The sequence below is a fragment of the Anopheles ziemanni genome, chromosome X (genome assembly GCF_943734765.1).
Source record: "Anopheles ziemanni chromosome X, idAnoZiCoDA_A2_x.2, whole genome shotgun sequence".
NCBI lineage: Eukaryota > Metazoa > Arthropoda > Insecta > Diptera > Culicidae > Anopheles > Anopheles ziemanni.
The window spans coordinates 1,897,700-1,923,186 of record NC_080707.1 but is presented as its reverse complement, the minus strand read 5'-3'; the positions used below and the strand labels follow the sequence as shown (position 1 = coordinate 1,923,186).

Below are 25,487 nucleotides of genomic sequence, written 5' to 3'. Positions count from 1 at the left end.
TGCTATATACCGGCTTCTTCTTATCGTACAAAAACGTTTGCTCTTACTCTCATCTCAACGAAACTTGTATGGGAAAAGCATTACATTTAGCGTAGATATTTATTTATTGAGGTTTGTGTATAACTGGCACATAACTATATTGGTACATAATAGGGTTGAATGTTGAAGGTGGGGTTGATTGTTGATAGAATTACAATTTGCGCACACCGCGCATTTGTTTGTCGGCCAGGATCAGATTGACGTAGTTGTCGAGTTGCTTGACGCGCAGCTTGCTCCACACCATGAAGTCTCCCATGCCAACGATCTGCGCGGCGTGCAGGGCGGCGGCTTCCGGGTAGAGCACGGTGGCGCAGCCGAGTCCGGACGGCAGGTTCAGGCTGGACCACACGTCCTGGCTGACGTTGTCCGGTTTAACCGGTGGGCAGTTGATGACCGGATAGTTCGTATTGCCGGACAGCACCGGACCGAGCCCGTTCGAGCGCCCTGCCACAGTGATGAACACCAGCTTGCTCAACACACTCTCGTACTCGCTGACGATGTGCAGCGTCGTCTGGGTGCCCTTGTGTGCGGATGTGACGCGCAGCTCGGTGTTCAGCCCGAGCGTCTTGCAGTGCGTCGCAATCTTTTCGCAGTGCTCGCGGTCCGAGGCGCTGCCCATGAGGATCACCACGAGGTGATCGGAGGGCGGAACCATGCCGTCCAGCTGGTCCGCCACCCAGCCGAAGTTGCGCTTCACCGTGTCCAGATCGGCGGCCGTTACGCTGCCCAGATTGCGGTACACCTGCTTGTCTACCATCAGGCGTTTGTCGCCCGACGGCCAGAGGCGCCACGAGTCCGAGTCGATCACGTCCGCCACCAGCAGCTGGCCGTCGCCATTGACGCCAAACTCGATCTTCATGTCGATCAGGGCGCAGTCGCGCGTTGCCCATGCCTTCTCCAGGACCTCGAACACGAGGAGTGTCGTTTGGCGCATAATATCGACCTCATCTTGGCCTGCAGGAGAGGACCAAAAAGGAAAAAAAATCCCGAGTTAGAAAAAAATGTTGTTATGGTGATTGGGAATGAGTGAGTGAGTTTAGCACAACAAATGCAAGCGGAAGGGAAACATAACCAAGCTGATGCTGGATCGAAGGAGGGTTATGGTTGAACGAACCCTGGCCCCGAATGAGTAAACCAAGGCAGGTCGGGAGAGTGGATGATGATACGTGCTTAGTGATGGCTGATAAGAGAAGCGCACTGCCTACCTATCGTCACGCCGTTGACCTTGAAGCCGGCGGAAACGATCTGCTCCTCGCTCCACTGGGGATCATCGTTGGCGTCGTCCTTGAAGAACGTCTCGACCTTGGCCGGCGCGAACCGGTGGCCCTCCTTGACGCCCGGGTTGCGCTTCAGGAACGAACCGGTAGCGAGCCGGCGCGTCACCCATTCGATCGGCACCATCTCGCACTTGTGGGCGAGGAACGCGTTGTCGGACACCATGCGCACGAACGCGGTCTTCAAGCCGGCCCGGTTGAGCAGCGTGAACACCTTCGCGTTCGTCTGGTTGGAGATCTTCGCCTTGCCCTCCAGGTCGTGCGCCCGCACGCCATTGTGCGCCGTGATGCGATCCTTGTTCAGCAGGATCGAGTGGCCTGGCATGCTCGGCACATCGTACACCTGCTTCGTCTTGCCCTCGATCAGCAGCTTGCCCAGCTTAATGTTTCCAACTGTGGTGACACAGTAAGGAGAGAGAAAGAGAGAGAGAGAGAGAGAGAGAGAGATGGTGAACAAAAATTAGCCACCGCCATAGCGATCGGGAGAGCTGCCTCGAGTGGATCTTTTCCTCCTAGAACAAACTTCGCCTCGTACTTACCTTCCGTAACGGTCGCCATGTTGTATCTACGGACTGAACGTTAGATATGTTCAACTAAACGCTCTACAATGAAAATCGCTAGGTAAAAAGCAACCGGTTTGAAAAACACCACACGCACACCGGAGGATTCGGTTCACACGGGTTGATTACACTCTACGCTTCGTTCGGTTGCAGTTTTATAAAGCCTCTGAAGTGGCTGCTAGCGCGATCGAGCACCAAATACTGGCGGCCTGCGACGAATCACCACACTAAATAGCAGCGTTTACGAAACCTTCGGTTGTGTGTTGCGCTGGAAGCGTGCGACTTCCTTTTCCTGATAGCCCAGCCCAGCCCCAGCCGTTCTGCCTTCCAGCTTCCCTGCCAACGATTGCCACCGATAGAGTGAAGGTATTATTCTGCCCGTTCCCGGTGCCGCGGGAGCATCACTTGACGGGCGATATTGGCTCGTATTGGTGCGATCCGCGGTGGCCCGTGGTCCGAAGAGCTCTCTCGTGGTGGTGTGACAATCCATCAAGCCGCGGAATCGCGGCCCGTGTGGAGCACATCGCGGCATGGCGATAGGGTCATGCTGGGAAAAACATGCTGCCGATCGGCCCCGGCAACGAAGCATTTTCATCGATTTCATCACAACAAAATATTGTTGTCAGAAAACTGTGGAAACCGCCGGACGACGTAAACACGGCGTTGTTTTCTTAAAACCCTTATCTTCAACGTCACACAGTGTAAGACATTCCAGTACATTCACTGGCGGTCAAAAGGTTGCTGCCAGCGTCGGATGCTGCGAAGGCGAGCGAAAAGGAAAGAAAGCGAAAGTGAGTGGAAGAGGGGAATCGAGGGCAGCATAGATTTCAGTTGATCGCTGTGCTCGGCCAAGTCGTTGCCATGGATGCAGTTTGTTGTTCGATAATCAGGAAAGGGGATCTTCTTTTTGGACCATGTGTTTCCAGGCCGCCGCGCAATGGTTCAAACGATGGTCCCCATTTTCACGTGACTGTTTCCAATACGCTATTGCCAGTTGCCCTTATCAAATGCTAGAACCTGATCGCGTCATTTAGCGTTTTTTTTGTTACCACACTTATAACATGTACTTCCATGTACTTAATATACTGTACACAGGGAACATACATTAGATTGTATTCACTCGTACTGGTTTTTCCTTTTTTTTTACCAGTATTGGTTTTAATGTTCTGTTTTCAACCGAACGAGTTGAATTACGTAGAAAGCTTAGGTTTATTTTATTCTCCCTATAACATCGGATGCCAGCAACTAATCAAACTTGATTGACCTGATTCTGGCGTACAAAATAAAGCAATCGTCGTTCAAAGTGCGTCCGGCGAAATGAAGAAAAAAAAACGAAATAAAAAAAACAGAACATCCCAGGGGCGCAGGCAACTCAAGCTAGAGGCCCTGCCCTAGGCCCGCTTGTAAATGTCGCTGGCATATTTCAGGTCAGTGGGTCGCGGAATGAGGTTCTAGCTCCCGTATCTCCCGGTCGGTCACTTTCGTCAATTTCAACAGCCATCTTGGTACGCCATCGAGTGCGCGATTGCAGGATTGTTGATGTTTTCATGGCGCGCCGTACGCACCACGTCCGAAGCCCTTGATGTCCTTGAATACAGCCTGGCTGGCGGCAGGCAAACAAACAAATGAGTCTTCTGTTTACTAGGGTTTTGTTTCTTTGTTGTTGTTTGTTAAGTGTTGTGTTTTTTGCAACAATTTTATTTTCACTACGTATGATCTTGCTCTTTTGGACTTTATTTAGATGTATAACGGTAAAGGTACATTATTGCGTTTAAGTCGGATCATACACTCAAACAAATTTATCCTGATTGACAAGCAAATTCCCCGTGGGATGTTTAAAAAGATTTCACACAGCTTTTCCTGGGAAGACATGGCGATTTGATATAGTTTCGTTGCGAGACACGTGCAAAACGATCGGTACGGGACCTGCTTGACAGGTTTTAGTCTTTCGGGTTTGCAAGAAGATGCGCGCACACCGTGTGATGGCCGCGTCAGAGAGTTCTGTCATCCGCCGAATCCCTCGTTTCCATGCGTCCAGCTCTGCGCTTGATTTACTACATCTCAAAATTCAAGGTAAGGTAGCAGTAAATCAAGTTCGACCGATTTTCGGTCGGACGATCGCGGTCGGATGCTGCGGGCGGCAGGATAGTTTGTGCTTTGTGTGTTTGCGTCGTATGGATGTGGTTGGAAATTTCGCGGGTTTGTGAAGTAAATGTGAGTGTGGCGCCCGAGCCGTGCGTAGTGGGGGAAAGGGAGATGCACCGAGATGGGACCCGTTGGAGCGAGGGAAAGACAAAAAGGCCGCGAACGCGCGCGCGATCTCGCCGAAGCCCGGGAGCCTTTCTTCGTCGTGGGGACCGGCGCGTTCACTTAAACTACAAAGCGGCTCAATCAAGCATCGAGCGGCGACGTATAGGAGGTAAACCCTTAGGCGGTGGAGTGCCTTACGTGCCGAGGGGACCGCAGCGTGCAAGCTTGTGTGTCCGCCTCTGTAAACCCGGCAAGCGGCGGTGGTGTGGCCCAGCAGTCAGTGCTCGTAAGTATTAAATATGAAAAGAGGAACCGATCGTAAATCAGTTACCGCTCACGATTGATCAAAGCGAGCGATCACCGGGACGGAGGCAGAAGTGCCTGACAGAGTATACGTACGAACGACGGACGGTGAATAGCGTGCTGGATTCCAGCTCGCACCATCACTCCACTTCCTAGCAGTTGCAAAGCCAGTACACTACACGGGGATACCGGTGATTGACATCTCGTCGTTGGTTGACATATAAATATATCGGAGCAGCTAGCGAACGCACAACGGAGACACGTGCCTCGTGCCAGGATCCCCGCTGCATTGTCGCTTTCCTTCCAACCCATGCCAACAATCAAACGTACGAGCAAGTACAAGCAAAAGTGAAGCAAAGTGATCCTCGAGGAAAAACGGCGCGGATTCCGTGAACAAAGCGAAAGTGATAGGTGAGTCTGTGAGATGAGTCGATGCTACCTTGCTGTAACATGCTACCTTGCACATAATGAGGTACCAGTTCGGCTGCGAGCCCTTGTGCTGTAATAAAATCAAGCAGAAATGTATCACACTGCGTAGGAGATGGAACATGCGCGATGGCCCTATAGATGAATAGATCATTGGGCTGAAAATTGGATAGGCCAGCAAAAATGGTAGACAACCAAACAAACACAGACAACACACGAAGGAAGAAAAAAGCCAAACGCTTGGCACGTTAGCTTAGCGGTGTGAAACTGGAAACAAAAACGCTTCTGGCAAGGACAAATTATGTAAGCGAACACTCGGCCACACGTGTGCGTTGTGTTCCCACTGGCTAATTGTTGGTGTAAGTTAGTAGGTCGCTAAATAGCTTCTGGACGAGCTTCAAAAGGCCAAATGACCACAAGGATGGGTTAGCTATACTAGGCGGTTGTTAAATTAATCTCAATTCCAAAACGAGATACAAGGAGTTCAAGTCGATTGCCCCTCGGAGGGGTTATCATTGTCGGAAACCATTCTTGTTCGCAGTTACGCTATCCAATGGCATCGTATCCAAAAGAAACACTTTCATTTGTGATCCACAGTAAAAACAAATCATCTTCATTGTTTTTTTTCTCATCCCTGCATGCGTCGTTTTGCATCATTTTGTTTCCCAGAAACACGTGGTGTGTGTCAATGCGTGCTTGTACGACGGTTCCTTAACTCATTTCGGTCAGTTTTACTATTTAATCGAAATTAGAATTGATTTGTTCCATCTTCCATGCATCAACAAACGGACATCGTAAAATAGATCTGTTTGAAACTTGTGCCAGGATGTAAATATTTTCGATTCCTCAGGGTTGGATGCCCCGGGGCCTAATTAATCGGTGAACGGCTTGCACGGAAACGGGGGGCCCCAGAATCAAGGGCTCGAAAAATTTATTGATTCTGTTTGTCGCTCAGTTTGCTTGTTTTTGTTTATGAAAATGCAAAAACATAAGCGATAACGCAAGCAGAGCGAGTGCGGGGTTGATAACACGCGCCGAACCGTAATCTGTAACCCGCGCAGCAGAAAACGTGTACCCCGTATCCGTTTATGTTGTCTTTGCTCGTGCTGCTTGGAGATAGGGAGATGATCCTTGGGCCGGACGGCAGCCCAGCGACATAGTAGGTCACGCGGAGGCAACCACCACCCAGTAGCTGCGCCACACACAACTGCGCACGCCGAGATCCTGTTGTGTATAAAAACCGGTGGCATGGGCTTTTGCAGTAGGGGAAAGTTTGAAGGGGTTGATCGGTTGGTTTCGCTTTCGAGGACAAGATTGCTTGCCCCATACACTCGATTGTTGGTTGGTCCATTTTGTAAGCCAATTTTCATTTCCTCCGGGCACTGATACAGGTTTTGTTCTTTTGTTTGCCAGTGTGTTTCTTTTGCCGGCGATTGATAGTAAATAGTTTGTAATAGTTTTAATGTTACTCTGCAGCTGAAGCGCTCCTCTTGAAGACGAAAATAGGTCGTTATGGCTGAGATGGCCCAACAGCAGCAGGAACGCGCATCTATGATGGTGCCAGCATCACCATCGGAAAGCACAGAACAGGACTCGCTTCTGCTAGCATCCTCGCTGGAGCAAAATCTATCGCTGAGCACGGAAGGTGAGCAAGGAAAGAGGCCGATGGGCAGCAAACGTGCCGGACGCGGTGCCGTTTTGAGTGGGCTCACACACGAGTGCGGTGTGTTCGGTGCCATCGCCACCGGTGAGTGGCCAACGCAGATTGACGTGGCGCAGGTGATCTGCCTGGGGCTGGTGGCGCTGCAGCACCGCGGCCAAGAGTCGGCGGGCATCGTCACGAGCGAGGGCAACTGCGCGAAGAACTTCAACGTACACAAGGGCATGGGCATGATCAACAACATCTTCACCGACGACTCGATGAAGAAGCTGAAGGGCAACCTCGGTATCGGGCATACGCGCTATTCCACGTCGGCCGCCTCGGAGGAGGTCAACTGTCAGCCGTTCGTGGTGCACACGGCGCACGGTGCGCTTGCCGTGGCGCACAACGGCGAGCTGGTCAACTGCGAGAGCCTCCGCAAGGACGTGTTGTCGCGCGGCGTTGGCCTGTCGACGCACAGTGACTCCGAGCTTATCACGCAGGCCCTTTGTCTCAACCCACCGGAGGGCGAGGTGGATGGTCCGGACTGGCCGGCGCGCATCAAACATCTGATGCAGCTCGCCCCGCTGTCCTACTCGCTCGTGATCATGCTCAAGGATAAGATCTACGGAGTGCGCGACCCGTACGGCAACAGGCCGCTGTGTATCGGCAAGATCGTGCCGCTTACTATTGGCGCCTACCGGCATGGTAAGATCGTTTCCTCGTCTCGCCGTTTTCGCTCCTCCTGCCGCTTACTTAATCCTATCGTTTTTGCTCCGTAGAAAAAATTGATAAACTGCCTGCGGAGGGCTGGGTGATATCGAGCGAAAGTTGCGGCTTCCTCTCGATCGGTGCCCGGTACGTCCGCGAGGTGCAGCCTGGGGAGATTGTCGAGATGACGCGCAACGGTATCAAGACGATCGATATCATCGACTGTCCGGATAATCGGCGCCATGCTTTTTGCATCTTTGAGTACGTGTACTTCGCGCGGTCGGACTCCATCTTCGAGGGTCAGATGGTGTACTCGGTGCGGTTGCAGTGCGGTCGCCAGCTGGCACGGGAAGCCGGCGTGGATGCGGACATCGTCAGCTCCGTGCCGGAGTCGGGTACGGCCGCGGCGCACGGCTACGCCCGCGAGACCGGTCTCAACTTTGCCGAGGTGCTGTGCAAAAACCGGTACGTCGGACGTACCTTCATTCAGCCATCGACACGCTTGCGGCAGCTCGGCGTTGCCAAGAAGTTCGGTGCGCTGTCGGAGAACGTGGCCGGCAAGCGGTTGGTACTGATCGACGACTCGATCGTGCGCGGCAACACGATCGGACCCATCATCAAGCTGCTACGCGACGCCGGTGCTATTGAGGTGCACATCCGGATAGCTAGCCCACCGCTGCTCTACCCTTGCTACATGGGGATCAACATTCCGACGCGCGAAGAGCTCATCGCAAACAAACTGAACGCCGAGGAGCTGGCCAAATACGTCGGCGCGGACAGTCTCGCTTATCTGAGCGTCGAAGGGCTCAAGAAGGCGGTTCAGCTAAATATGTCTGTCAAAAAACCCGAACAAGTTGGTCACTGTACCGCTTGCCTCACTGGCGACTACCCTGGGGGGCTTCCCGATGATCTGGAATGGTAGTAGGCGATGAAAAACAAAAAGACAATAATACATAGATTTATATATAAATGAATATATATATATATATACATTAAAAACGATCTACAGACACACGTAGCATCCGGAGCAGTATCCCAAATACTTCCGGGTTCACTTTCTTGCTAGGATAGACATATATTGTAAGCATAACCAACAAATGGTTCTGTGCGATATGAAAAACATATCAGTTACGCTTGGACACAGAGTTCACGAAGAACGTGGAGAAATCCTAGCCTCCAAGACCGGTAGAGTTTTGAAATGATAAAAAGTAGCCATTGTTACGTGCTAATTGTTTCTTTAACATTTTTGTGTGTGAGTTTTTGATTTAAGTGAAAGAAATGTTTGATTTCGTAAAATTAAAATTTTACGTTCGTGGCGCCATCTAGTGCTAGGTGCGGTAAGCGTGAACGCAACATTCAATTCAACACTTGAAAGTTAACGCTGGCTTGGTCGTTATATCAAGTCAATGTTTTGTGTAAGGAGTATTTGTCTCATTAAGATTATCACCAATTCGTTTTGAAGCGAATCAAGTGGATTTCAAACGCCTAGAAACCATGATACAACACAAGTGATCCCAAATGAAGCGGCGAGCTTTCTGCAGACAGCTACCTTTGCTGTACGAATCGTGACCAATTCAAATTAACCGCTAGTAGCGTCTTTACTGGTTTCGAGTGATTTTAATATGGAATCCAATACAATTTGATTACAGTTGGTCCCCGCAGTACGCGAATATTTGGGACCGAACGCAATAGCGTATATAGAATTTTCGCGTATTGCGGATTTCCTCTGCCATATCGTTTATACCTCATATTGTAGAGTTGACACTGAGAGGGAACCGCTTATTTAACATATCTTCTCTCCAAATCACTAATAAGTGTTCCATTTCTTCTATTGTATAAAACAAATCAATTATTCAACCACTTCGGTCAAGTTTTGCTGATTCCATGATAAAAGCGAGTAGAGATTTGCTATGTGTAATAACCGACTGTAGCATACAATTGTACTGTTTCAATTTCGGATTCGTCTACGAGAGCCTGTACCAGATTGTCAACTGTGATGGATCCAACAACGCCTTGTTCAACGTCTTACGATTTTTGAAATGTTGACAATAGTAGAAGGCACATAAAGGCTTTTTCAATTATCACTTTGCCGTCCGGCAACACCGTATCGGTGTCGAAAAGCCGCGTCGGTTTTCATCCGATCACATCTTTTTGGTATGCTGCAAATGCTATTACCTGTCAACCGTCATATCATACTGGATATAAACAGACGTCATTGACTAATTGCAGATGGAAATGTCAGGTGAGCTGAGAACAGGACCTAAGTTTTGTAATTCGCGCCACAGGTCTGACAGCATGCTGCAATCTCAGTCAAGAGTTTGAGTGCTCTCGGTGACACGCATTGGATAGGTGCCGGTGATCTCAGTGAAAAACGATATTGGAAGCAAGTTAACCTAGAAAAATACATCATCGACCAGAAGTTGTCCATATCGAACTTAAAACATGTCGTTTGTTGAAATGCAATCAAATAATTACCTCGATAGTTTTGTCGACGGCATGTACGAGTTCTACCTTAATAAAATGTTTACTGATGTGACGATTATTTGCGATGGCGGACGGTACGAGGCACATCGGTTGGTTCTGGCATCCAGCAGTACTTTTTTCGAAGAATTATTGCAGATGCAACCCAACCCAGACGTTGGTAAGTATTAAACTGTAGTAAAAGCTTACAAGTGTGCCGTGATATCGTACCATTTTCGCAAATATGATTTCCTCTTCTACTCTGTGACGATGTGATTATTTTTTATACTTTGTATTCGTATATTCATCTGAAATGCATGTAGTGTTGAATTGAGGTTAGAATACCTCCCGGTAATATTTGTTTAAGGTGTCCATTTTGTATACCATCCGGTATTACTTGTTCAACATGGTCGGCAACAGGATGAGGTTTTCGCTCAACTTTCTCCGGAACGGGTGCTTTACATATTATAACTTATTTCGAACATAAATTTGCACCAATGTAATTTTTTTTTCACTTGCGCGCGCAACTGTGATGCCAAAATCGATATTCTTACGCTGGTTAAGTTGGGATTACTCTTGGCAGGAATCCATACTTCGTGCTAAGTTTCCCCGGAGACGGAGTAAGCCATGCTCTGCTTAGGTGAAACAATGCGTTGCGTGCTTGCCTCGGTGCTCGGAAAATTTTTCGGGGTAGACGGGCAGGATGAACAAATCAATACCTTGTGCTATGTGTGTTCGACGAAGGAGTAAGCATGCTCTACTCAGGTGGAACAATGCATTGCATTCTTCTGACTTGTGGTTCTTGGAAAATTTTCTAAAAGCCGGGAGGCTGTGTTGCCGCCACGCGTGCGAGGATGCGCGCTACAAGTTTACGACTTTCGCCGGCCTAAAGCTGGCGGCCCGTGTGTGTAGTATTGGTGCGCCTTGCACATGTGTTGTGGAACCGCGCTCAAACCGCGGCGAAATACTGAAAAACGCGAGCGAAAAGGAGATAACACCATGAGGTTCCTTTGCCTGCTATCGCCGGCATAGGTAACGGCGGGCGTTCAGTCGAGCAGTGAAGTGATTTGAGAATACACGCGTCGCGCAGGAGCTAGCGATTCCGGTGTTTACGGTGCACGGCGCGGACACGGCTTTTCCGAAGCGAGTTTTCAACAGGGCAGAGAACAAACATTTGCGAACAAAAATTAGGCTCAAACGAACCTCCACCATCATGAACAGTGGCGAGTATTCGTTGCGCTGGAAGAAATACCATGACAACTTGGTCGCCAACGTGTGCACGTTTTACGAGCACAGAATCTTCACCGATGTGACGATCGCCTGCGACGGCCGACACTTCAAGGCGCACAAGCTGGTCCTGGCGGCCTGCAGTCCTTACTTTGAGAAGTTGTTCAAGGAGCATCCTACCGAACACCCGATAAGTGAGTATTTCGCAGCAATTCTGGAAAGTTTGCCTAACGTCTGCATCGACGGCTGTGATTCGGGGACATCATAGGTTTTGCGCCTTAGAAAGTATTTCACCAGTCAAGTGAATTAAACATTGCAATGGTGCTGTTTGTGGTGAAACACCCATTGCTCGCACTTGCTTTTATAGTCGTCTGTTTGTTGTTTGGAATAATTGCGTACAGGACTCTCCGTGCTGTGCGATATGGAGAAGCTATGGTTTGTTTTTCTGTGTTTTACATGATCTCCTCATGATCTTCGTCCCCAGTGTTTTTATTGGTTGATTTCCTAATCCAGCTGGTTTTAGCTTCCTTTTAATCATTATGTTATTAATTGTATACCTTATCCTGAACTTAAGGCCCAGCTGATTACGTGGAACAAATTGTAGTACACTTCCGAGCGATCGCTTACGGATAGGTGTTGTTCTCGATAGCTGGTTGTGCTCGATAGCCAAGAGTCGATAAAACCCCGTCTCATCCATGTTCCCGTGTACGCGGGCAGAACGTAACGGGTAGACGGCAAGTGCTCTCATGTTTCCCCCATGTCGCCCAGTCCATCTCCCGCAGCTAGGGAAGCAGATAAGGAAACGGATTTACCCATGATGGCTTCGGCAGTAGATTATGTGTGTTCTCGTGAGACATTCACGGTCTCATCAGGATGCTTTCCCCCTAATGAGCTGCTGCGCCGGTAGACACGATAGGCAGATCTGCGTGCGTGAGTCAGTGTAAAGTGCATCGGGCAACAATTCGGCATGATGTTCGCTTATCGTGTTTACACTTGCGTTGTTGTGGCATAGCCTTTTCCCGGGGCGTGGATAAGAAATACTATCGCCCCCGGGGCCCAATACAGCTTGCTCGATCTGATTTGAAACACGCGTCAAACCGCCCTGGCCTGGTTGGTGGGTTGTCCCGCTGCCACCAATTGTACAATTTATCGTTTTACAAACGATTGATAAAGGTGGGCCCAGATATCGATACAAGTGTAACTGTTTCGGGGTTTGGATGTTTCCGACCGGTGCCTACCGGGAACGGAGTTTATCTCAAGCGAGACCATACGCGTAACCCGAAGTCATCTGCTTTGGCGAACAATGCCCGCTATCCGAGAGCGAGGATAGGCAACTATCGACGTTGGGCATCTTCGCGCCGACGGTGTGCGTAGAGACGTCAACATTAGGAAATACCTGAAGAAATCTCACTATCTGTGTCTCTTGATCGGCCGCTAGAACGAAGGCCCGCCCTGCTCGATAGCCAAGGGGCGGGCGGGCGGCCGGTTTTGGGGTTGGTGGTGGGCAACCCATCTGGTCTACACGCAGCGGGCCGTTTGCTATCGTACGCCACACTGATACCGGGGGCACTTCAGGATTATTGTTCATAGATTTATCATTCCCGATATCGGACAGTGAATGAGTGTTTCGACTTTAATACATCGATTGTACTCGTCGCTAACGCTGTATTTGCTGATAGGACAGTACCACGTGTTGTGCGGTAGCTCCTCCCCCCTCGCCCGTGTTGTGCACCCTTCTTGTGCTTCTCCGCTCACCTTGCTCTAACAAATCTTGCTGCTTTCTTGTTTTCGCTTCGGTTTAGTTTATCTTAACGATGTCAATGGCGACTACATGGAGAACATCATGGAGTTTATGTACAAAGGCACGACCAACCTGGAGGCCATGAAGGTGAAGCCGTTTCTCAACCTGGCGGAAAATCTGAAGCTCAAAGGACTCACCGAGCGACCGATGGCGGAAGACGAGCCCCGCCAGCCCCATCACGAGCAGGACGAGGAGGGTCTGAGCACCCTGCCGATCTACACACCGACCGCCGTGGCGCCGCTGTTGGAGTCCGTGCTCGATCATGAGATGGCCGCGCCGGAATCTTCCGGCATGGTCGACTCCATGACGGACGAGCAACCGGGTCACTCGAGCACTCCGCTAGACCGAAGCAACGCTCGGAAGGTATCTGCACCACGCACCGCCATAGAATGTGTCGAAGCACTGATGGGTATGGACCATAACAGCAGCTCGGAGGACGGGTTCCTGTCGGGATCGTCCAGCGCACCACTCAACCACGCTCGCCATAACAACCTCAAGCCGGCTATCAAACACCCAAGATCGACGCACACGAACGCCTCATCAGAGCGCCAGCAGGAGAACGACTTCGACCGTGCGATGGAGTACAACGAATCGCCACCACTCATCCTGACCGGGTTATCCGAGTATGAGCGCCCACGCTCCAGCAACGACTTTGGCGAGTCGTCCTCCTCCCGATCGGAAGGTCCATCGGTGATGCGCCAGCTCTTCCCGAACGATCTGCGCATCGCGGCCAACGATAATCAACGCATGGGACATATGGACATACCGGCCGGTGAGTCTACTTGTGCAATTATCTAAACACACGATTCATAACCTCATTAAATTGAACCACATTTGGAATGCTTGCTTGGGATTTCCATCCAACGGTATGTTTATCTCCGCGGTATCAATGTATAACACTAGCAACAGCTTAGCTCAATCCATCGCCTCGGCTAGATCATTCGTCCTGCTGTCAGTTTATCCTGCGCACGGAGATAGGTCCCAGTATGAGGCGATAAGGCGTACCCACGTCCTCGCCATCTCGGCTAACCACTTATCAGTTATCAATTTGTTTATTGAACATATATAGAAGTAGAGACCGGAGTCTTGTTTACTGTTTACACATCTCTAATATGAAGCGTTTTGCCATCCTGTGCACGCTTACAGTTACATCTTTTATTCCCACTGCCGCAGCGAGTGGCTGCTTTTACTCATTTCCCTTACGTGCGCAGATAGCATTCCGCACCAGCATCCCTACCCATTCCATATCATAAATATTGTTCATGAAAGGTCTACCCAAAGGTTACTGGCCAGGCACCCGCTGTGATCACTTCGCATTGGCTGTATGATCTCATTTTAATCCATTGAGAACGAAAATTCCAAGAAGAAAAAGGCTGGTTAGGTTGTTTTTCTGCTTCCGACGCTGACGCTGATTGCTTGTATCAGTCCGCCTCAGGAGCCAACAATTTCGATGTACATCTTTGCTAAACGAAGAGGGGCAGAAGAGTTGTGTTTGGAAGTATGGTTATCATTAGTATTTTTGTTTTTTTGGTTCCATCGACGATTTGTCGACAACGGGAAGTCGACGGGCCGGGTTAGGCGCTGTCTCCTTCTCCGCAAGAATGCCTTATGCCACTTAAGCAGCCGTGGATACTTGGGCATCGATCGCTCGCCACTAGGTGTATATCAAGTGTAGATAAACGCGCGACGGGGGTAACATCGATAAACGTGTGGATCGTTTTGGAGTGCGTCTAAAACCCAGCGGCCCTGGGAAAGACAATGATTTCGCGGAGTGCCCGGAATGCTCTACTACAACTTGCCCACCTTAGCACCTAGTGCCTTAGCTCGATAGGCCGATAAGTCGCCTGCTGATAAAGGATAAAGCCCCAAACACTCGTCGTTACATTCCCCTGGCCGCACGGGTGAGCTGATTTTATTATTGCGCGGATCGCATTAACCAACCGTTCGCGCTAACTGTAAGCATAAGCCAGCAGCGTGCTATGATGTTGGCTTCATGATAGTACGTCTAGTCTCCGCTTCGGGTATGATAGGCGGGAGATGAAACACTTTGCCTTCGATCTTATTGGAAGATGGAGTTGATGACGTTGCCGTCGTCTGACAGGCGAAGATCCACGCAAGCTTATCGTGTTCGACTTTCAATAGTCAGCACTCATCCCGCTACTATGTGCTCGGCTTAATGCTTCGGACTGATAATAACCTATTTTTTTCCCTCTGTTTTCTTGCGCTCCTCTACCTTCCATTTCGGCATTCGGCGAGTGGAGGAGTGTGCATGACATCTTCGGCGGGTCGGTAAGGACGGAGATTTCGAAATCCTCCGGCTTAATCAAGGGTCACGCAATGCGCCGGGGGACAGGGCCTACCGGGGGCGAGAAAAAGGCACCCGGCACCCCGTGAACGTGGTGTGGTCCGGTTGTTTTTAAGATGATATTTGGAAAACTGTCTTCTCGTTGCGCTCCGGAAGCGACTCCCTTACCGGGGATGTGTGTGCGCGCGCGCGCCCGCGACCGGCAGAGATAAGTCTCTCTGATCCACTGTCATTGGTCCATGTGCGAGCCAGGGCGAAGGTTAGGATTTGAACTTTACTCTTCCTACTCCAGGCTCCTTCTTTGCCCGGTTTGGTGTTTTAAGTATTTTCGTTTTATTTATACTTTTTTTTTTTGCTGTTGTAGTGGACGATCTGTTTTTATCAACAGTGAGCCAATGAGATGAACTCCTAGAATTGGGGCCGTAATAAGCCCAATCATCCTGCGCGCGCTATTGTGGAGCATTCCGACGGCTCTCTATCTTGGCGTATTGAATCATTCTCAATGTTTTATGTCCTACGGTTTCGTTCAATGTGAGATACGCTTTGCGATAACGAGCGGAAGCATGATTCTGTCTGTTCAAATTAGAATGCTTTTAGTGGTTTTCTTTTCCTTGTGTTTGCATTGCATTTGCTCGAACCTGGGCATGCTAGAATATACGTATCCATATAGCATATACGTATCCTCATACGTATACGTATATGTTATATATACAGTTGTATTATGTTTGCATAACGTTCTCAGCTTCACATTTCCATTTTATTTCATCATTTTCTCTGTTTTCCCATTTGTAGATAATATTGTCGAAACCCAGCATGACACTCGCACGAATTTGAATGATGTATCGGTTCATCCATCAATTTACTCATCGAAATAAATAGGCAGGAGAAGTCCCTACAGGGAGCATCATCCATTTGGAATTATTTGTAATTCTTAATTTCGTAATTCATAAGCAATACGGCCAGGCCGTTCTTGCTGAAAAATAAATAAATGAATTTTCGTAATTTACAACTGATGAGTCTATTTTTCCGTCTCCAGTCGCACCTGGGGAGAAGTGGTTCCAGGGAAGGTTGCAGTTCATGTTAAGCCAGCGGGGGAAGCCGTTGCTGGTGCACGACGGGCACTCGTTCGGCATCCAGTACATCCGGAAGGACAAGAAGTACTGGCAGTGCAACTTGTCGCGGAAGTACAATTGCAAAGCCCGGGTAACCACCACTGACACGGGCGATATAATAGTGACAAACAACGAGCATTGTCACACGGAGATCCGGCAGCACCTGCGAAAGGACTACAAGACGATGAAGCTAGCTGCCTCGCTGGCTGCCAGCCGAGCACCTTTTGCCATATCCTTGGCGCTACCGCCGCAATCCAATCCCGCGATTGAGTGCAGCAGCACCACTAGTGCAACCAGTTCAACTGTCACTACAAACGATACCCATCCCATCCAATCCCTTTCAGGCCGACCCGATACCGAGCAGGAGATAAGAAGCATTAATCTTTCACGAATGGAGCAAGTACCGCGATTAAGCTCGTGAACTAACCGAAACTCATTTTCAATCGATACGGCTGCTAGGGGCATCGGATAATACATGATGCAAGTGCAGCTTCCTAAACCTATTAACATCGGAGAACTAGCGTATGCATGCGACCTGAATGAATTATTACTTTAACTTTGTTTTTCCTTGCCAATGGCCAACGAGTTTAGTGTTTAGTGTTGGGAGCAGTATCTCTTTTTTTGATTAACATTTTTTTAGGAAAGTATGCTTGAGGAACCTTACTGTCACGCGCAGTAATGGCAAACAGAATTGCAGGAGAAGCAACCGAGGAGAGAATGTTCTGCTGTGTGGTGGAAATGGCACAGGACATGCGCAGATAATATCATTTTACTCATAGATTTAAAAAAACACGTGGAACTCAATTAACGAATGAAATAATGTTTGAATAATAAAATACATAAAAACACAAAAACACATATTTGTCGATTTTACATTCTTTTTTACTTTTCCTTACACCCGTTTTCTAGATACTTATTCAAAACTTCAATCCCTCGCCCTTCGCCCACAAAGAACGTACTGCAGGCTAGTTTGTATGTTATCAAAGGCGAAGTTAGAGTTGTAGTTTTACTGATTAACTTGAAAATAACTTGAGTTGGTGAAAGAAAATAGATTAATTAATCTGGCTGACATATTATTTCCTTTGTACTTCTAAAGCAAATCTTATCAATGATTTTGTTAGTTTTGACTGCTTTTACTCTTTTCTTCTTATTTCAGAAATAATCGTTCAAAAGAAATTCACTTTAGAAATATTAAAGTACTATATAATGGTTTGAGTACTTGCAATGATTGATTCTATTATTTTTGTTTTTCGGAGTTCAAAACACGATTGCACTGCTTAACGGAAATACATAACATAATTTGAAATTTATACCATTGAATTGTTCAAACCGCAATGACAGCGGCCCGCTAGCGTGAAGTATTGAGTCCGGCGTCTAAACGCGACCGTACGCTTGGCAAGTGCGCACGGAGTTCTAGGTTGATATTGATTTGCTTCGGGCGTGTGCGTAGCGTGCCTGTAATGTCCTTGGATTGGTGGTACCCGCAACACTAGCGGTAGATGGTAGAAAATTTACATTTTTCGTCAGAGTTTTGAGAAGAAAAGTTTGCTGGTTGTGAGACACAGGTACACGGTAGCGTTTTCGCCTCGTTGAAGTGATTTGTTTTTGTAGATTGTGACTATTATTATTTGGGACTGTGAGTATAGTGTGCAAAAAACGATGCAAACGAGTGCGGTGCAGCAATGGCGTTCGAACGACGATGGAAAGTGTTCGAAAAAGTGTTTATGTTCCAAGTGCACCGGTGGCGGCATGCTATGAACAATGGCGATCGATTGATGTTCAATCGCTGCAATATGCTGTGGAAAGACAACTTGCCTGCATTCGCTTTACCTGGACAATATCAGCTGTGTGTAACGCGTCTTCCTAACTCGCACTAAAGTGAAGCTACCAAATCCGACAACAAACAAAACGTAACAGAAGTAAACCAGCGGCATCATGCCACGGCCAACGGAGGAATCACCCGGCTCCCTTGGCCAGCGAACACTCTCACCGCCCGACTCGTCGCTGGACGACCTGGAGAGCTGCATCGAGGACCTGGACAATCTCGGCGATCTGGACGGCGGCGGGCTGGCACGGAAGCCGCACTTTCTGGACTATGACAACAAGCCGCCGGCGGAGCTGGTCGAGCAGCACAACCGACTGAACGGTGGTGCGTCGCCGTCGGAGGCGGCGGTGGTGGAACGGCTCGATGATGCTGCACTGCCCTGCGAGACGCAGTACGCCGGGGAGCCAATGCCATTGCCGCATATGAACGCTTCGTACGATACGCCCAGCTCGCTTAACATTCTGCCGGCGGCGAAGAAACCCATCCCGACAGCGATCGGGGCGCGTGGTACGTGGCCGCTAAAGGATCGCAACAGTCCGAGCAGAAGGCAGCAGCAACAGCAGCATCATTCGCTCAACCGGGAGCTATCGGAGGTGGGACCGAAGATGGAGTGTGTCTATTCGCTGCTGTCCATGCTCGGCTCCACCAACGTGCTGGAGATGTCGAGCAAGTTCCTGGAGCTGTCGCGCAACGTGGAAAAATGCTCGGCCCTGCGCCGCTCCGGCTGTGTGCCGCTGCTGGTGCACATTATCCACAACGAGCCGAACGATGTGGCGCGCCAAAACGCCCGCCATGCGCTAGTGAACGTGATTCGCTGCAACGTCGATGAAGCGTCGGCTCGACGCGAGGTGAAGGTATTGCGACTGATCGATCAGCTGATCGACTACACCGACCTGCTGAAGGAGCAGCATGCTGCGGCGCCGCCGCCGCCGGCAGTGGTCGAGGGCAGCAGCATCGAGCAGGAGCGCCACCCGATCCAGGCGATCGGGACGCTGGCCAAAATCAGCTACGACGAGGAGCACCGGCACGCGATGTGCCAGTTCGGGGCGCTGCAAACGATCTCCAGTCTGATCCAGCTCGACCATCTCGTGCACGGTGCGTCGCCAGATGCGACCAAGTGCATCGAGATGCGCCGGTACGCCAGCATGGTGCTGACGAATCTCACCTTCGGGCAGGGCAACAACAAGGCGCTGCTGTGCTCGAACCGCAACTTCATGCAAGCGCTCGTGTCCCAGCTCGGCTGCACCGAGCTGCTCCAGGTGACCGCGTCCGTGCTGCGCAACCTGTCCTGGCGCGCCGACAGCGTCACCAAGCAGACGCTCATCGAGATCGGCACGGTGAAGATACTGACCGAGTCGGCGATGCGCTGCACCGTGGAGAACACGCTTAAGTCGATCCTGTCCGCGCTGTGGAACCTATCGAACCACTGCACGCAGAATCGGGCCAACATCTGCGAGGTCGACGGGGCGTTGGAGTTCCTGATCGACATGCTCACGTACGATGCGCCGAGCAAAACGATGAGCATCGTCGAGAACGCCGGCGGCATCCTGCGCAACATCTCTAGTCATATCGCGCAGTGCGAGCAGTACCGGCGGGTGCTGCGGGAGAAGAACTGCCTCAAGATACTGCTCGATCAGCTAAAGTCGCCGAGCCTGACGGTGGTGAGCAACGCGTGCGGCACCCTCGGTAACCTCTCGAGCGAGAACGGCGAGGACCAGCGGTTTCTGCGCGAGAACGGCGCGGTACCGATGCTGCGCTCGCTCATCTACAGCAAGCACAACATCATCTCGAGCGGATCGCAGCTGGCGCTGAAGAATCTACAGCACCATCGACCGGCGGCGGTGGCGGTGCACGGTGATGAGAAGCTCGCCGAACCGAAAGATCTGCCGAGCCTGAATGTGCGCAAGCAGCGTGCCATGGAGGAGGAGCTGGGCCGGGCCGCCTTCTATCGGGAAAAGGCTATCGGGAACGATCGCGCCGGTTTAATGGAGGAGGAAGAGGAGGACGTGAGCGACGAGGAGCGGGCGAAGGGTGGAACGATGGTAGAAACGGGGGGCGAGCTGCTGGAATCGGAGCAGCCCATCAACTACAGCCTGCAGGACGATCTGCACCATCAGCAGCAGCAGTCGTCGTCATCGTACGACTACCAGGAGACGGACATCGACCAGCTGACGGACTATTCGTTGCGGTACGCTGAAAACCAGTCCGATTCCGACGACGAGAAGGGTGAGGCGGCGTACGGTGCCGATCCGGTGAACATGCTCATACCCGAGGACTCGGTCAAGTGCTACTACACCGAGGGTACGCCCCAAATCATATCGAGCGCGACGTCGATGAGTGATCTGCGTGCACCGGCCCAACCATCGTCTTCGTCGTTCAAGCAGGTGAACGCACTCAAATCGAATCCGATACCGATTGGCGTCGTCGTCGGAGGTGCTGGCAGTGGTGGTGGCGGCGGCGGCAGCGTCGGAGCCGGTGGTGGCGTCGGCGTGACTGGACCGGACGATCTCGGCTGCAACACACCGGACAAGCCGTTCAACTACTGCGAGGAAGGTACGCCGGACTTTAGCCGTGATGCGTCGCTCAACATCATCGATCTGTCGGACGCGGACGGGTCGAAGGGCCTCGGGGTGAGCACCGGCGAGCACAAGGGTGAACCACCGGCCGATGTCGAGCTGGTGGCGGACGACGGCCAGGTCGTGGTCGTCGGTCCAGTTTCCGCCAAATCGGTTTCCTTCCTCAACACTGCCGAAGAGACGCCGCTAATGTTTTCGCGCACCAGCTCGATGGGTTCGCTGTCCAGTGCCGAGCCGGCCTGCATCGACGACAAAAGCTCGATCGTGAGCGAGTTCAGCCGGCTGGCGTCCGGCGTCATCTCACCATCGGAGCTGCCCGATTCGCCCACGCAAACGATTGCCCACTCGCCACGTCGTTCGGTGAGCGGTTCGCTGAGTGCGGCGTCCGTGAAGGTGTTTTGTCAGGAACCGTTTGCCGATCGGGTGGAGGACGATGTCGGTGGAGAGGCGCCCCCGGCTAGCCGGCACCATCCGCAGCAACAGCAGCAACAGCAGCAGGAGCATCAGCAGCAACAGCAGAGTGCGTTCGCCGACACGATGAACAAGTTTAATGTGGAAAATACGCCCGCCCAATTCTCTTGCGCGACCAGCCTGAGCAATCTCAGCATCGAGGAAAAAGACCCGGACGAAGGGGAAGGCGTTGTCTGCGCGGCGCACATTCAAGCCACCGAGCACAATGGCCAGTGTCGGTCGTCGTCGCCCGTGTTGCCCAACCCGGCAGAATTGGTCACCAGACGGAGCACGCTGTCCGACGTCGATTCGGACGTGGGAGGCGACGATGAGCTGCTCGCGTCGTGCATTAGCATCGGCATGAACAGCGTGAAGGCGCGCAGCTCGGCGAAGGAAACTACTGCGACCAGTGCCACAGCCACCGCGGCTCCGACGTACGCCAATCTTCCACTGCCGAAGGCGGAACCGCCCGACATGCTGTCCCGGAGTGAGATGCTGCGGCGCTACTGCTCCGAAACTGCCGCCGCACGCCACATTTCCGGCGCGACCAGCACCGGCGAGCTGAGCGCGATCACGATCGACTCGGAGCGCGACCTGCCCAACGGTGACCGGGGGCCCGACTCCGACGACAGCTCCGTGGACGAGTCGGACAATAACGACCGGCTGCTGGAGGAGTGCATACTGAGCGGCATGCCCAAGCCAAAGCACGCGAACGCCGGCGTCCAGCAAACGCTGCAGCGCCTCGCGCCGGTGGAAAAGGAGAGCCCGCTCAAGATGATGCGCACCAACCCGGTGCACCACCTGCAGCCGCTGCTCGCGAACGACGAGCTCAGCCCGTTCCACGTCGAGGACAGTCCGTGCAACTTTTCCACTGTGTCCGCGCTGTCCGAGCTGACCGTGGCATCCGACATCGTCACGGGACAAACGTCACGCCCAAGGTAAGATAAGGCCTAGGTTCATTTAGAAATGCGGGCACTTTGTATAGCGTGTATCTTTTATACCATTAATCAAATCGAAAAACTTTGTTTGAATGAATCATAGTGTAGAAGGGGTAGTGGGGCTCCGCTATCATTCAAACAAACTGCCCCATTTCTAAATCAACCAAGCCCTTACGTAAACAACCGTGTTACTCATTTATACATTAGTTGTACGTAAATATGGCTTTTCTATGGGAGCATAAAAAATAAACAAACAACTTTGACTGAAACGCCACTTCATTTCGCTTTCCGCGGTCGTAGATTGGAGCGAGACAATCGTGAGTCGGTGGCGGAGCGGAACGCTGTTGCGTCGGTGGGAAATCAGCAGCTGCTTAGCTCGCCCTCGGTCGCATCGGACGAGGACGACCACCTGCTGGAGGAAGCGATTGCGACCGGTGCCATCCGGAAGGCGGAGATGGCACAGCACCGCCGTCGGAATATCCTCGAGCGCACGTCACCGATGGCGCACGGTAAAGTATTCTAGTGTTTTCTATACAACACCAGTGCATTTGAGCTAATGTAATGTCGTACGTGTTTGCAGCGGAGTTTAAGCGTCTCATTAGTTCGCCGGGCTCGACGGAGACGGTCAACTCGGATGACGAGCAGCAGGAGGCGCTGCTGCAGGATGCCATCGAGCGTGGCATGAACAAGGGCAAGAGTGGGCTGGCGATGCGGCAGGAAACGGAGCGCTGGGTCGTGAGCAGCTCGATGCCGATGGGCGTGAATCCGACCGAGAGCATACCGGACTCGGACCGGGACGAGGACGACTACCAGCTGCTGGCCGAATGCATCCAGCGCGGAATGCACACCGTGCCGAAAGGTGGCACCGCGGCAACGCAGATGCGCCACCAACAGCAGACCGGCGGTGGCGTCGGCGAGCTGCTCGCCGGCGATTTGCACCGGCTGACGCTGAACGGGACGCGGCCGGGCGCGGCGGGGATGATGCAAACGAGCAATCCAAAAAACGTGCACACTACGCCTGTGATACTGAAGGATGTCGGTGCCGCCGCAGTATCAGCAGGCGTAGTAAGCAGCGCAAGCTACCAACCACAGTCAACCGGCACACGGGCCTTGCCCTCGGGATCCATGGTTCCCATGGTGCCGGGCAGCATCGGCGCCAACACAAACACCACCAACACAGCACCGCACAGGCGGCGCAGCATCAACAGCAGCAGCAGCAGCAGCAGCAACATCACCGCGGCCGGCTTGTCCAGCGCGGTCGGGCCAGCTTCGTGCGGCCGAGTGACGCCGGAAGGTGGAGCAGCTCCACCGGAACCAGCGACGGCATCGGCGAGTGGGTGTGACCTGGATCTGCCACTCGCGGACAACGCTCGCAGTCGCATCCCAAGCTACGGCCTACGGCGTACTGAACCGCCCGAAGATAACTCACTGCCGGCCGGGTCCATCCCGCTAGCGACCGAGAAACACAAGGACCCGGAGCAGATGCTCAAATCGGTCGAGCGTTTCACTCGCGAGCTCGTGTCGCAGAGTGGCCACGGTCTGTCCGATGACGAGGCGGTCGACGGGGCGCAGGAGCAGGGCACCACCGAGCCGTCGGTCATGTTCCAGCTCGGTGGCCAAGTGTCGTTTCCCGCCTTTTCGCTCACCGTCGACGAGACGGACAGTTTGATGGAGTTTGTCAACCTGCCCAACATCGAGCCGCCGTCGATGCTGAACGATGATGAGCTGTTCGCGACCAGCTACACCGCCGCCACCACCACCTCCCTGCCCCGCACGCACTTTCTACCCCAGTTCAATGTCGCCGTCGCCAATATGGCCAACATCAACAGCATCGAACCGCCGACCATGATGAACGAATCATTGGGCTCGCTATCGAGCACGAAATGGGGCGATGGGTGCGGGGGGGTGCCGGAAACCGTCGGCTCGCTACCGAAGCTCATTAGCAGCCTCACGCAGGCGGGCACCCGCTGCAACACCCCACCGTCTGCGGCGGAGGCTGGAGTGCCAATAATCGACGAAGCGGAATTCGACGAGCTCCATCGCTCCATTCGCTCCCAGCAGTGGACGCTGCGGGATGTGGAACCTAGTCTCAAGCACAACGCCGCCGAACCGGTACTGCCGGTCGATCGCTCCGTGACATCCGGCGGTGATAAGGTAAGTCCACTTCCTTATTGCTACGCTTTTGTCAACATATACCCAGTGCATAAAAGTGTTCTGTAGAAAAGTGTGAATCAGTAGTTAACCAAATCATTTTACATCGATTAAATGTGCATGCTTCAAATCATAAACCATTTAGTATACCTACCTGCTCCCGCTCAACACCTATTCCCGCTGAACATTCGTCCATAAGTACACAAACAAACGCGTCTGGAAAAGTTACATGTCAATTTTGCCTGCACCGTTGACATGTAACTTTTCGAGCGCTTCAGTAAACGTGAAAATTAAATCGATGTTTTCCATTTTAGAAACAACAAGCGGTCGCAGTGACACCGGCTAAGATAGCGAGTATCGTAACGAAAGCACCCTCCAAAGAGCGGATCCAGCGCGTATCGCAGAGCGTATCGTCGAAGCTGCCGCAACAGCGGAAATCCAGTGTGGTGGCGGACGGGGACAAATCGACGCCGAAAAAACCCGCCTACGTGTCGCCTTACGGTCGTGCCAGTGGGCTTCCGTTGACGGTGCGCACGAAAGGAGGAGGTGCAGTCGTTACACGTCCGGTTCCCGCCGGGCAGAAAGTGTCCTCACCGACGGTCGGAAGGGCAACTACCGGCTCGGTGGTGGAACCAAAGGACGGTACGAAACGCAACAGTCTCACCTCGGCTGGTCGCGTCCCACCGGTCGGACATTCGCCGGGGGCGGGGGTGAAGAGTCCGGCTGCTAGCTCCAACGAGTCCGTCAAGCAGTTGGCGAAGGGTTCGGCAAAGCGCGTCACACCGGCGGCGGGGCGTGTTTCTTCGGCCATCCGTCAAACGACACCGGCCGGCAAAGGCAAGCAGCCGAACGGTGGCATACCGAAATGTAATGCGACACCGCCGCAAGCCACCATCCCCGCGTCCCCAGGGACCGAGCCGAAGGTGGTGCTACTTACGCGCCAGCAAACGTTTGTCAACGAGAAACCGAGCATGGCCGCGCTGCCACACATTTCGTCCGCCCCGTCGTCGCCGGCGAAGGCGCGGAAGGCGGCGAGCGGCGAAGGTGCACGGGCCCGGGCGGAGGTGCTGGCTCGTGCAAACACTACGCTGCCAAACCGTTCCCCGCGTACGCCCGTCCACTCGGTGGCCGGGTCGCGCCTCTCACGTATTCCACCGCCGTCGACGCGCCTGCCCGCCGGTGTCGGTCTGACCGGGACGCGTAAGGACGGCGGCGGATGATTGCTTACCGGCGAACCGGCGAAACGGACGCGAAACGTTCCGCACGGTAATCGCCTGCTGATCGCTTAATCTTTTCGCTCGCGAATGCTATGAAATTTCGGAAAAAAGCGTAATCGTTCGGAAAGGGCGATTCTATTTATTACACATACAACCGCATACTATCAGCCTTCCAAACTTGTATCTCGTAAACAGTCCGCATCTTTGTCCGTTCGTTTGCTTG

At 52.2% G+C, this 25,487-nt stretch overlaps 4 protein-coding genes across 4 annotated transcripts; 3 read left to right on the top strand and 1 right to left on the bottom strand.

Annotated features, from left to right (window-relative positions):
* Nucleotides 1-78: 78 nt before the first annotated feature.
* On the bottom strand, nucleotides 79-2,261 carry LOC131291442 (bifunctional phosphoribosylaminoimidazole carboxylase/phosphoribosylaminoimidazole succinocarboxamide synthetase). Its single transcript, XM_058320653.1, has 3 exons — nucleotides 1,853-2,261; nucleotides 1,245-1,706; nucleotides 79-993 (listed from the first exon to the last, which is right to left on the bottom strand). The coding sequence occupies exons 1-3, from the start codon at nucleotides 1,869-1,871 to the stop codon at nucleotides 191-193; spliced, it is 1,284 nt and encodes a 427-aa protein (XP_058176636.1). The 5' UTR covers nucleotides 1,872-2,261; the 3' UTR covers nucleotides 79-190.
* A 1,618-nt stretch (nucleotides 2,262-3,879) lies between these two features.
* LOC131291408 (amidophosphoribosyltransferase-like) lies at nucleotides 3,880-8,180 on the top strand. The gene is made up of 3 exons (XM_058320616.1): nucleotides 3,880-4,837; nucleotides 6,329-7,199; nucleotides 7,274-8,180. The coding sequence occupies exons 2-3, from the start codon at nucleotides 6,365-6,367 to the stop codon at nucleotides 8,122-8,124; spliced, it is 1,686 nt and encodes a 561-aa protein (XP_058176599.1). The 5' UTR covers nucleotides 3,880-4,837; nucleotides 6,329-6,364; the 3' UTR covers nucleotides 8,125-8,180.
* Nucleotides 8,181-10,875: 2,695 nt separating this feature from the next.
* Nucleotides 10,876-16,528, top strand: LOC131290482 (broad-complex core protein isoforms 1/2/3/4/5-like). Its single transcript, XM_058319630.1, has 3 exons — nucleotides 10,876-11,083; nucleotides 12,692-13,462; nucleotides 16,032-16,528. The coding sequence occupies exons 1-3, from the start codon at nucleotides 10,876-10,878 to the stop codon at nucleotides 16,526-16,528; spliced, it is 1,476 nt and encodes a 491-aa protein (XP_058175613.1).
* Nucleotides 16,529-17,614: 1,086 nt separating this feature from the next.
* On the top strand, nucleotides 17,615-25,267 carry LOC131290480 (adenomatous polyposis coli homolog). The gene is made up of 5 exons (XM_058319628.1): nucleotides 17,615-20,943; nucleotides 21,019-21,896; nucleotides 22,197-22,405; nucleotides 22,477-24,050; nucleotides 24,362-25,267. The coding sequence occupies exons 1-5, from the start codon at nucleotides 18,043-18,045 to the stop codon at nucleotides 25,265-25,267; spliced, it is 6,468 nt and encodes a 2,155-aa protein (XP_058175611.1). The 5' UTR covers nucleotides 17,615-18,042.
* The last annotated feature ends 220 nt before the right edge of the window (nucleotides 25,268-25,487 follow it).